The sequence below is a fragment of the Macadamia integrifolia genome, chromosome 2 (assembly GCF_013358625.1).
Source record: "Macadamia integrifolia cultivar HAES 741 chromosome 2, SCU_Mint_v3, whole genome shotgun sequence".
In the NCBI taxonomy this organism is placed as follows: Eukaryota; Viridiplantae; Streptophyta; class Magnoliopsida; order Proteales; family Proteaceae; genus Macadamia; species Macadamia integrifolia.
The window spans coordinates 26,028,860-26,041,457 of record NC_056558.1 but is presented as its reverse complement, the minus strand read 5'-3'; the positions used below and the strand labels follow the sequence as shown (position 1 = coordinate 26,041,457).

Below are 12,598 nucleotides of genomic sequence, written 5' to 3'. Positions count from 1 at the left end.
ACTATATTCAAGTGCATGTTTTGAAATACTCTCTTAATAAATCAGAGATCTAGAAAATCCTACTAATGGTGGGTGGTCAAGGTCAAGAAATAATTTAATGATAGTCGTTTAGTTGTCGTCTTTTGATTGAATTTGAATGTCCCTAATGGAGGAATAAGTTTCCAAATCTTTGCCCATTAGAAGGGACTAAAAGAAAATAAAAAGGGATATATAGGGTATTAATAAATTTAACTTATATTCTAGTTTGGACTGAAAATTTCTCAGTGAGACCTTGGCTTAGATTCATGTTCAAGTGATTGTTCAATCGAACTATATAGTGTGGTATGCTAGAACTGTGGGTTGGATCCATGACTTGACTTTTTTAGAAACCCGTACATTTCATTCTAAATAATTTAAATGACCACTGAAACTGTTATTTTCTCCGAGGAAAATAGGTTTCTTGCAACTTTGGTTCTTCCTGTGCTTAAATAATAAATTATCATCACTTGTAGAAGAGTTGTCCTTGCCCTGCTAGAGATGGGGTATCAATAGGCTAATAAGGTATTATCCGTACTAATGCTGGACGCTCTAGTGTTCACGTACTTCCTCCACCCCCTAGATGCCTCGTTCCATAATTTCTTCTGGCTATTTTACTAAAAGGATGTGATACAAGGAATGAGTAGAAGGATTGAATTGGATTGTTTGGTGGTGACTGGGTATCATATATTAAAATATATGCTCTTCTTTTACTTTGATAGTGTAAATTTTTGATGATTTTGATAAGTTTTGGATGTGATACTGGCTTAACTAGATATTAGTGATCAATAATAATATATTGATATCTTGATTATGAAAATCATATGCTCTTTTTACTTTGGTAGTGTAAATTTTTTTTTTCCTAATATTCCACTCATAATTTATAATGGCAGGTACCATCCTACGTAGCTGTACAACTTTAAGGATCAATACTAGCAATTACTATGTATTTGGGGCTAAGAAGAGAGTTGTTTCTTTGGGTTGGCACCAATAGGTTCAAACACAAGCATTTGGGTTGGAATTTTTTTTTTATTTTTTTTTATCATTGCTTTTTATACTATTTTTTATATTTTTTTTTATCATTGCTTTTTATACTATGTTTGTAGAAAGTGTAATGAAACAAATGGATTTCATGATTGTAAACATTTTTGTTTTTTAAAGTTAAATGAAAACAATGAATTCTTATTTATATAGATGTGTAATTGATATATCTTTTTATGAAATGAAGAATGCATTCAGGTATAATTACAGGTAACAATGATATTGTAATTTTAAAAATATAATTTTTTTTTAAATTACATTTATCAATGACGGATAAAAGCAGGTATAACAAATATTACTTATGGTGACAGATTAATCCGTCGCCGAAAATATAATCAAAGATCATGGTAAAAATACTATCGTATCCCAAAAATGAGCTATGAAGATGGTAAAAAAGAAACCATCGCTAAAAATGTAACTTACGGTGACGGTAAAAACAGCCATAGCAAATATTATTTATGGTGACGGATTAATCCGTCATCGAAAATGTAATCGAAGGCGACGGTAAAAATGCTATCGTCTCCCAAAAATGAGTTATGGAGACGGCAAAAAAAAAAAAAAAAAAACTATTGCTAAAAATGTAACTTACAGTGATGCTAAAAAATAAGCGTCACCTGAAATGCACATCCTTACGGTAGCCCATTTACCGTAACTCATTTTCGTCTACAACATTATGGGCTATGGAACGACAACGGATAAAATTTTTGTCACCTTTATTTTTGGTAATGGTTATATATTTTCGGAGACGCTTTTTTACCGTAACAGAAACTTGCTTTTCTTGTAGTACATATAGCGCTCTCATCCATCCTATATCTTAAAGGTTTTCAATGAATGGCACAACGAACATCTTTACACTTATTTCATCAGTTGGGTGAGAAAATAGGTGATGATTTGTGTCGTAATCCTAGGAAATAAAACTTGAGAAGTATAGCTCCTACAACAACTTACCTTCATCAAAAAATTCTCTTCACTTCGCCAAAAAATACAGCCTCGTCCACCTTCACAAGACAAAGTAAGTTTCTATTCTCAGTCATTGTCTATTTCAGTTGGGAGAATTTGGGAATTTTGACATAAGAAGTGAGAAAAGATATTATTGGTATTTAGCGTTGAACGTATATGTAAAAGGATAATTATATCTTTTTATTACAAAATTTACATCTCTTATGGTGTTTGGGCAGAATTTATTTGTAATTTTCGAAACATGAGGGGAGTGGATATAATTATGTCAAACCTCAAGGAAGGTATATGTAATAAAGACAACTTGAAGGTAGTTAAGGAAGAAGTGTTTTCTGTCTTATTCCCGATGAAACACCTCCAAAACCCAAGAACCTCTCAAACGGCAACCCTCTCCAACTTCGGCCGTTAGTCTCTCTCGCAAACGTTGTTTCTTCCCAGCTGCCCTGCTATGGAAATCGATCGGTGATAGTCGACTCTACTCGCGGGTGAGTTTCGATCGGTGATACAGACCCTTCCGCCTTCCTCTTTCGCAGGGAACCCTAACAAGGCTGAGACGCTACCGCCTCCGTCACAGGTCTCTCTCTCTGCCTTGTTTATCACTCGTTCTTGCTTCTCCATCTATTTTTTGGAAGCAGAACCACCAAAACCTCTACGCACTGCTCCGTCTCTCTAATCTATACTGCGAAATTCTAGGGTGGAAATCCTAGAGTAGACTCATTTTCTGGGAATCGGAATAATAACAAGCAACCGAACTAGATAAGCAGCTCAAATCACAAGAACAGGTGTAGGAGCTCTTGAGTTGGTTTATCTTTTCTTTGTCTAGTCGCTTCTGAGGCTGTGAACGAAGGCTTTGGCTTTCAACACAACATCGAATCCTAAACTCACTGTTTATTTGTACTCCCTAGAGGAGGAGTAGCAGAGGTTAATATTCGAAGCGGAAGTTGTTCACTGTTCTGTTAGTTCTCGCTTTCCATCTCTTATCACTTGTGGGTGAGACTCTGTTCTGTGTTTCTCGGTAGGCGAAGAGTTCTCCTTTTAGTTGTTGCCTCCCAGTCTCGTTTATACTTATTTCTCTTATTACTAGTAGTAGTGAAGGTTCTCTATTTTTCCCATCGGCTTGGGTCAAGGAAATTCCAGTTTAGAACTGCTAATCTCCTTTGTTTTGTTAGCTAAGATGAACTAATTATGCCTTATTTTATTGGTTATTGGGGATCTTCATCGGAACGTGCTAACAAAATGGTTCTTGTGAATTTCTAGGGTTTCTGAATTTTGAAAGCAATGGACGTTGATGATTCAAAATTGGTAGGAGTGCCAATGCAAATGGACTCTGAGGAATCGACAAGCAAAAATGTACCTACTTCCAACTTTACATTATGTTCTACCTTCTCTTGAAATTTTGTCTTCTGTGTATGTATTGTGCCAATGCGGACTTGCTTACTGTTTGTTACGGTCTCTTTTTTATTTGAAGTCAAAGGGCAAAGAGAAAGAGGTTCTCACAGATTCAATGGACAAACTAAACATTAAGGAATCTTCACCTCAGTTCAAGCGGAAACCAGTTATTATTATAGTGGTTGGAATGGCAGGTACCTAATCAACATCTCTCTTTTTGGTTCTCTTTTGAAGTGATTACAAAGGTTGGGTTTTATTACCAGCAATGTATGACTATTGTTCTGGTTTACCTCAGGAAGTGGAAAAACGACATTCCTTCATCGATTGGTTTGCCATACCCAAGCTTCAAACATGCGCGGTTATGTCATTAACCTTGACCCAGCTGTCATGACCCTTCCTTTTGGTGCCAACATTGATATACGAGATACCGTTCGATACAAGGAAGTCATGAAGCAGTACAATCTGGGTCCTAATGGGGGGATACTGACATCACTTAATTTGTTTTCTACGAAGTTTGATGAGGTTTTCACTTGGGTTTAGTTTCTCCTTGGTTCTGTTCTTATTTTACTAGTTCAGGATGGTTTCATCACTTATTTTGTGCTGAATGCCTCTACCATAAATGTGGCTCTACTGACTTCCACTTTAGAGCTTATGATCCATTGAATATGAGGCCCAGACATGGAATCTCTTGAGCCATTCAATAGGTTCATATGAATGGACAGATAATAAAAGTTGGAAGTGTTTGAATTCTATGGTTCAATGGTTGGTAACTTGGTATACATTGGATGAGTAAAAAAATTTGCATGATAGTAATAAATGTTGGATCCCAACACCTATGCGTGTGTGGGTGTGGATGACTGTGATGAGCTTAGGTTGTTGATTTTCTGTTCGAATTTATTTTCATATTTTATCCGTATTTTGAATCTTTTTGATGCCTGTTTGGGAATTGCAGGTCATATCAGTCATTGAGAAGAGAGCAGACCAGCTTGATTATGTTCTTGTGGACACTCCAGGGCAGATTGAGATATTTACATGGTCAGCTTCAGGAGCAATAATTACTGAAGCATTTGCTTCAACTTTCCCTACAGTAATTACATATGTGGTTGATACACCTCGTTCAGGAAGCCCTGTTACTTTCATGAGCAATATGCTCTATGCATGTAGCATTCTCTACAAGACACGATTGCCTCTAGTTTTGGCCTTCAACAAGACTGATGTGGCTCAACATCAGTTTGCTTTGGAGGTATATTTACTTGTGACAGGCACCTATGCTTGTTCTGTATACGTCTTGTTAGCCTTGCCATTTTTAATTTATGTTTATTTCATTCCTGTATTTCATGTTTTTATCGACTACCAAGGTTGCCAAAGCTGTGGGTAATGCCTGCAGATTTGGACCTCTTGAGGCAAAGCATTGATGGTCAATGGCTAGGTGATTTACTAGTTAAAAACAGATAATGTGTATTTTTTAATTATTAATGTCTGGTTTCCCCTGTTGACAACAATAGAAACTATGAACAATCAATACAATATATGCTATTAGAAATTGAAGCTACCACAAACGAAGGGCTTGGACTATTAGTGGGCTGAAGTGTTTTGGTGGCTGAAGGCTGAAAGCCGACTGAAAAAGATTACATGTTCTAATATGATAATGAAAGCCCAGAGCCGCAATTGCTAATCTCCTATGAGTTAGTGGTCAGTCATACCTAGGCATCCAAATTGCTGGTAGTTACTGACAACTGCCCATGCCTCAAAATTCCAAGATGATGTTTTTCTGACGCTGTTTGACACTTAATCACTCATCTGAAAACCAAAAGTTGAAATCAAGGTGTTGGAACTTAGTGGATAGTTATTGTAGGTTGAATTTAGAGCAAATTATGACAGAAATTGCGTAGGTTGAGTAACAAAATTCTCATGCTGTAAAACATGTTTTCTGGCATTTATATCTTAATGAATGTATGTTCCAGTGCCTTATTTTTGTAGTACTATTCTTTTTTGTTGCTACCAGATTCTTCCATTGTACCTTTGAAGAACCTACCCATCCTGATCTTAATTCTAAAAATAATTGGGCCCATGAAATTTGGCTTAGTGATATATTTTGTTGGATACGTTGAGATTGACCAAACTATTTATATGTCTGTTGTTGTATCGTTAAGAAAGATAATAATTTGTAGTGAGTCTTTGGGAGGAAAGTTTTGTGAATGGGTTAAGGACAAAATTAATGCAGCTCTACTCTGGGTAAAAACCCCATGAGGTTGTTGGATGGTTTTCTTTGCCCTGGACTCTTGATTAAGGTTGGCACGGTTGCCTTGCCTTGGATTGTTGCACAGAACTTTTTGAGTTGTTGGTATCACCTAATGAGAATGGATATTTTTGCTTCTGAATTGTAGAGTTCTACTTATTACTGTATATATCCATGTGGCACTAACGTTAGTGGTTATTGGACTTAGGCTCAGTGGGAGGTTGGATCTGAGAGGCCTCTTTTTATTGGTATTGAGACATCAGCCTTCGGCATTTTCCTTTTGCCTTGTGCTTCTTACACGATTCTGTTTCTGATTTTTTTTATTCACTACTGAGATCTCTTTTCATCTTTTCCGTAGGTTATGTTTGTTTCAATTGAAAGTATTTTACAGGGATTGCCTTAAAGAGGAACAGAAGGGCTGATAGGTTATTATGTAAAGATTGTAAGGTTATTCCCGGGGTGAGCTTAACCAAACAATCGTGCAACATAGATTAATGGTCATAGATATATGTTTTGAAGCTCTGAGTCAGAGGAATGTGAGATTATTTGCCCTAGGATAAGATAGTGGAACTTAAAAGGAGAAAACTTGAAGACTTTTACTCATAAATTAGTAACACAGGGAAGGTGGGACTTCGATGAAGATGGTATTATGATGTGTTGCGAGATAACTACTTACATTAACAATGTAGCTAAAGAAGTTCTCAGCGTATCTAAAGGATAGCGACATTCATTTAGGGAATCTTAGGTTGTTTATGACAACATCTTTGTTCCAAATTAGTATTTTTGAGTCGGATACTTTTTTATGTTTTTGTTAATTTGAATACTTTTGTACAAACAAATGCTGTATGGTAAAACTGGAAAAGAAGTATTTATTCCCAGAATTGGAAAAGAAGTATTTATTCCACCTAATAAATTTGAAATGTCAAATTTATCCCACCATTTTACTGAAAGATGTCGCTCCAAATGAGGAACATAATTCCATTCTTCAAATTCAACAGTAGTCATTTGATACCGCCATTGAAGGATCCAGGGGACTCCGTAGAGGATGAAAAACTGGACGAAGAGAGGCCGAGAGTCCAAAGTCTGATTAAATTCGTTAAACTTGGTAACAGACTGCTGAAGAGCTGGAGGAAGAAAATCTGTTGGTGGTCCCCAAGTGAAGAACCAATGAAGAAACCAGTTTGGCACACCTAATAAGGTGTGTTGAAGTTGAAACTTCACAAACCAGGAATGGGTCTCATGATCGTTCTGATATAAGAATATCATGTCCCAGAACTGGAAAAGAAGTGGAAAAGAAGTATTTATTCCCTAAAAAAAGAGTAGAAACACGTATGAAATGCATGTTAACAGGAATACATCTTTTATTCTATGGTGGTAGAGGTGGAGGCAGTGGCGATGGCGGTGGTGGTGGTGGTGGTGGTGGCGGCGGCAATGGCGATGGCGATGGCGATGGTGGGGGTGGTGGAGGCGGTGGCAGTGGTAATGTACAGTAGGTTCACCCTAAGGCAATATAACCCCAATAACACAACTCCAAACCAAACTTAATTCTGACCTCAGACTAAGGAATCAAAGAAAACTCACAAAATCTGGAATCAGGACTGAACTGATGACAATTTAGCAACTTGAACAAAGAGAGGTCTAATGGGCCAGAAACCTGGTCGAATGGGGTCTCATATCAATTCAGTCTATCATCTAAATATGGGCTGTAACTGACCTGCATAGGTGTAGCAATGTGATGGCAGAAATCAACCCAGAAATCAGGGTCTTCTGTTCTGTAGGGAGAAGACCTGTGGCTGAATCCTTGATTGAACTCCCTGGGATGCTCAATAAACCCCTAAAAGGTTTTTGTAATTGGACTTACAGATGTGGAGATCTGATGATTCTTGATCTTGGATCAAGAGGAAGCTTGCTGTAGGAGATCCAGGCCACAGATGGCCCTCCAATGCTGGTCGAAGTCTCCCTAGGAAGCCTCTTAGTTGATCCTCAAGATTAGAGCCTTAGCTGATGGCTGTAGGGTTAGTTATGGCAGTTCTTGATGTTGAGCCAAAATAGGAAACTTCTGTTATTTCCAAGAACCAGTTGTAACAACCTCTGTGGGAGCTCTCCTCTTGGTCTAATGTCCCTTTTGGGGTGCTGAACAAAACCCCGAAAGCTTGAGTTAATCTGGACAAATGTTGGGGAGATCTGGTTGGTTGAATCCTGCCCAGAAATTGCTCTCCAGGTCTTGTAACAGCCTTAGTTATGCTGGTTGTTGGATGTCTGTAAGAACCTTAACAAACTCTTAACAGATTCTCATCCATTCACAGTTATAACATAAAATTAAAAGGGAAAACAGAATTGTTTGAGGGGTTGAGAAGGGTGGAAGAAAAATAAAGGGATTGGGTTGATCTCACCCCTCAAAGTTTAGGCTCCTCACCCACTCAGATAACAGATTTCAGCCACGAGTAACATTAAAATCAACTTGTCCTTCTATTATAATTGATGGGCCTTTATAGCGTCTAAAACTGATTACAAAAGGTAAGCATTAAAAAAGAAACTTCCAACAGGTAGAAACTAAATAACGGCTAGCAACTTTGTCTAGCAGGTGAAGGAAACTAAACTAAAGGAAATGACAGAAACTAAAACTCCTAACAAACCTACTAACTTGTTAACCAAGCCGAAATAGAAAAGGAAACAAATCCTACAACTCATTGTTGAAATCGATGTTTGCTTGGCCCTTCTTCTTGAGATTTTTTCCACCAAATAAAGGACAGCTGTATGAATCTTTGGAATATCTTTTGGAAGTCAAAAGTTGGACCCCAAGATGCTGATCGATGGAAAGGGAAAACTGCTGCTTAGCTGAACTGTAAGCCAAAAATGGTAACCAAATATTTTCCCAAATCTGTGCTGAAGAAGCTGCTGTTCGATGGGAAAATCAGGGGCAGTTCTGGACCAGGAATGCTCTGGTTTGATGGCTGGTCTGGCCCCAAATAAATAGGCTTGAAAGGGGACACTACAGCTGGTTCAATTCCCCCATTACCTACATCAAGTGATGGTGGCATTATTAGTGATTTATTTTTTTTTTGGGGGGGGGGGTGGTGGGGCGGCGTTGGTGGTGGTGAGTCGAGAGTGGAGAGTGGAGACTCGTATGAGTTTGGTCTTTTTTATTTCCAGTTTTGTTTATGTTCTAAAAAAACCACTTTCAATCTGGTTCTCAAATGACCTAGATATGTATTTTTTTTTATCTGGTCATTCCACAAAAGCAAAAAAAAAAACAGGCCAGACGGACACAGACATGTTATGTTTCCAGTGTATTCATAAAAAGCACAAAGGCACCATGATGTAGATCAACTTATGACAAACAAGAGGATTAGAATAAGATTAAAAAGAAAAATATTGTTTGCAATTTATTGTTCACGTGAACAGTACCCTGTGTACATTGTTATGAACAGTGCTGTGATCCCCATATGGACTGTTTGAGAAAGGTTTTTCTAGAAGATCTCTTTAACTTCTACTTTATCTGTCTTAGCAAGCAAAAAAATAGCTTAGGATGGAAGTATTTGTTTCCTAAGGCCCCATTTGTTTGACAGGTAGAAAGGGGTGGGAAACATGTGAAGTGGGCCCCACAACGGCTGACAATGAAAGGAAAGGAAAGGAAGGGAAATAATGGAATATGTAATTTTTAGTAGGGTCTACCTCTATGGGAAAGAGAGGAAACGAGAATGGGGTAGAATCCTATGGGAAAGAGAGGAAATAGGAGGAGGAGGAGGAGAGAGAGAGAGCTACAAAACTACTTTTCCATGAAGTTTTGGTAGGACTTTGGAAGTGAATGGGGTGGAACAAGTTAACTGCCACATCAACAGACAACAATTATTGCATTAAATAACATTGTCTGATAAGTTTCCCACCCGAGCAAACTAACAACCAAGGTTTTTAGTATTTTGAGGAAAAGTTCCTCCTCATTCACCCACCCCTTTTTTCCTTTTCCTCTTTTCTCCATCAAACAAACTGGGCCTAAGTGATTAATTTCCTTTTTGATTTTTTTTTTCAGTACTTTCTATTTCTTCTCTAGTTTCCTATTCTTATACTTTTTTGTGATTTTCTAATTGTTCCAAATTCTAATTAGTCGAATTAATCAAATTCAATTTTTCTCATTCTATCTCAGAGTACGGATTCACTCGAAACTCATCTGCTCCATTTCTACTTTTTGTAAGTGGGCCCGGGCTTTTTCCTGCCGTTCAATGGCCCCTTCACGTAGTTCTTCTGAATTTATTGCAAGTTTGACTTGAGAAAAGTTTTTTTCAACAGATGAGATAGTTGTGGGTGGGGATAGGCCCAAGGCTGAGATAGCCTACCCCCACGTACAACTATCCATCAAACTCTGTTATTCTTCCTTTTGTTTCTGCTATTCTTGAGAAGTAATATTGCATGTTCAAAGACTACAGAAGTTGCTAGCCGATCAACTACAGTTGCTGATCAGAAGTCCATAAAATCTCTCCATCGATCTCAGGTTTTTCCCAGATTTCAGTGAGGTGGTTCGAAGCCTGTTTCTCCCAATTCTGGGATCAAATCAGAGCAAGCTTTTGGGGGTTTGTTCCACACCCAAGAGTGACCTTTGAACAGAAGATTGAGCTGATCTGAGGCCTGCTGCTTATGCTACTCGAAATCTGCCAAAAGTTTCCTTTTCCATACCCCACCAGCATAGCTCTCAATCCAGCCAGCAGAATTTGACCAAATTTTGATGGTTTGTTTGCCTATATAAGACCTCCATTCGACCTAAATTTTAGGCTCAATTGAACCCTTTTGTGTGAGACTATGAGTTAATGGTTTGTTCAAGTTTTGACCTAATATGGGATTTATTTCTCAGTTATATTTGCTATCCATATCTGATTCTAGCGTCTGCCTAATGTTTGGATCCTATCACTAGTTGTTGCTGCGGTTGATTACATCCATTATCTTCCTTGCATCACACCAGAAGCATTTTTTTTTTTCAACGTTGTCATACACACCCTTAGTGGGGGATGATGAAGTTCTAGCAGCCATTAAGGCTATGGAATTTAGTTTTAAAAATTGACAATGGACTAGGGTGAAGAGGATTTAAAAATATATAAATTTGATAGAAATGAAGCTAAAAAGATAGTAGGGAAAGCAAGATTGAGAAATATGAGGATCTATATAGCAATCAGGCACATAGGAGGGGAAAAAGATATCTGTGAACTAGCTCAAATGAAGGAAAGAAAGGGTAGAGATTTCAATCATATTGGATGTGTGATGACTATTATGTATTAATAAGTGATGAGGAGATTAGGGAGAGATGGAAAAACTATTTCTACAACTTGCCAAATGAAAATATGTTTTGGAGGTTGTGATAACCATCAAGAAACCATAAATCTTAGATATATGTGGAAAGTTAGGATGTTTGAAGTAAAGGAAGCTTAAAGAAGATGATAATAGGTAATTCAATAGGTCCAGATGGTATTTTAGATTTTTAGTAAAGGTGTAGAGTAGAAGATATTAAGAATAAGTGGAGCTACTTGGTTAACTAAGTTATTTAGTAAGATTATTAGCACAAGAAAAATGTCAAATAATGAAGGAGAAGCATTGTGATTCCGACTTATAAAAATAAAGGTGATATTCAAAGCTATAACAACTATAGAAGTAACACTTATGGGCCATACTATGAATTATGGGTGAGTAATTAAAACCCTCCTAAGACAAGAAACTAATATTTTGGATAAACAATTTGGTTTTATGCCAAGAAGATTAATCATGGAAGCTATTTACTTACTGAGGAGACTAATAGAAAGATTTAGAGAATGTAAGAAGGATCTCCATATGGTTTATTGACCTAGAAAAAGATTGTGACAGAGTCCTTACAAACTTGATTTGGCAAGTGTGAGAGAAGAAAAGTGTTCCGATTAAATATGTGGACATAGTTAAAGATATGTATAATGGTATAGTGACTAGTGTAAGAAATTTGGTGGGGCAGGGTAGTGAATGCCCAATTACAATTGGATTATATCAAGGATAAGCTCTAAGCCTATATTTGTTTGCACTAATCATAAATGAGTTGATTGGAGACATTCAAGAGTAAATCCCTTGGTTTATTTTTATTTATTTATTTATTTTTGATATTTTTTTGGTGGATGAAACCAAGCTTCTTGGGTTTCGACGACCCAACCTGTTTTGAAACCGATATTTCGACCATTTTGAGTGAAATTTTGAGGTAACCATGGATTTTTTCCTGGCTTGGTGGAAGCCATGGTTTCGACCCCCAAGTTGTTTGTTTGTTTTGTTTTTTTTGTACATCCTATTTTTGACATTTCTAACCTATTCCATGAATTGTTTCCTGAAAAAAGAAAAAAAAAAAAAAAAAACCTAAAATGTTACTTGTGGTGTTGACCAAAGTTTGTTAGTATACACTAAGTGAAGCTATATACCAGCCTAAGTCTACATATACGTTACATACTGGAAATGGAAATAAATGATTAAAACAAGAGATTTTGACACCATAAATGCGTAGATGGGGGCATTCTAACTAACATATAAAATTTGAAAGCATTTTACTATGTATACAACTACATCGTACCAAAAAAAAAAAAAAACCTAAAATGTTACTTGTGGTGTTGACCAAAGTTTGTTAGTATACACTAAGTGAAGCTATATACCAGCCTAAGTCTACATATACGTTACATACTGGAAATGGAAATAAATGATTAAAACAAGAGATTTTGACACCATAAATGCGTAGATGGGGGCATTCTAACTAACATATAAAATTTGAAAGCATTTTACTATGTATACAACTACATCGTACCAAAAAAAAAAAAAAAATTTACTTTTTTGTTCCAAGTACTATTCATTTTTTGTAAATCTCCTTTGATTGTGCAAAATATGCGACAAATAAAAAATTTAAAGAGAAATTTGATTTTTTTTTTTTTTTGTGTCAATCCACTCCCAAGAGAAGTAGTCAAAATA

At 36.8% G+C, this 12,598-nt stretch overlaps 1 protein-coding gene across 4 annotated transcripts in view; it reads left to right on the top strand.

Annotated features, from left to right (window-relative positions):
* Positions 1-2,350: 2,350 nt before the first annotated feature.
* LOC122071964 (GPN-loop GTPase QQT2) overlaps positions 2,351-12,598 on the top strand; it is a 13,972-nt gene continuing 3,724 nt past the window's right edge. For 2 of the 4 annotated variants that reach the window (XR_006138311.1, XM_042636459.1), the window contains exons 1-5: positions 2,357-2,587; positions 3,271-3,363; positions 3,482-3,596; positions 3,698-3,924; positions 4,355-4,645. Coding sequence is in view for 3 of the 4 variants with exons in the window: in XM_042636459.1 (XP_042492393.1) it covers positions 3,292-3,363; positions 3,482-3,596; positions 3,698-3,924; positions 4,355-4,645 (705 nt within the window). In the remaining variant the exon portion in view is untranslated. Of the gene's footprint in view, positions 2,588-2,673; positions 3,004-3,270; positions 3,364-3,481; positions 3,597-3,697; positions 3,925-4,354; positions 4,646-12,598 lie in introns of those variants that run through there. The other 2 variants (XM_042636460.1, XM_042636461.1) reach the window with 2 other exon arrangements.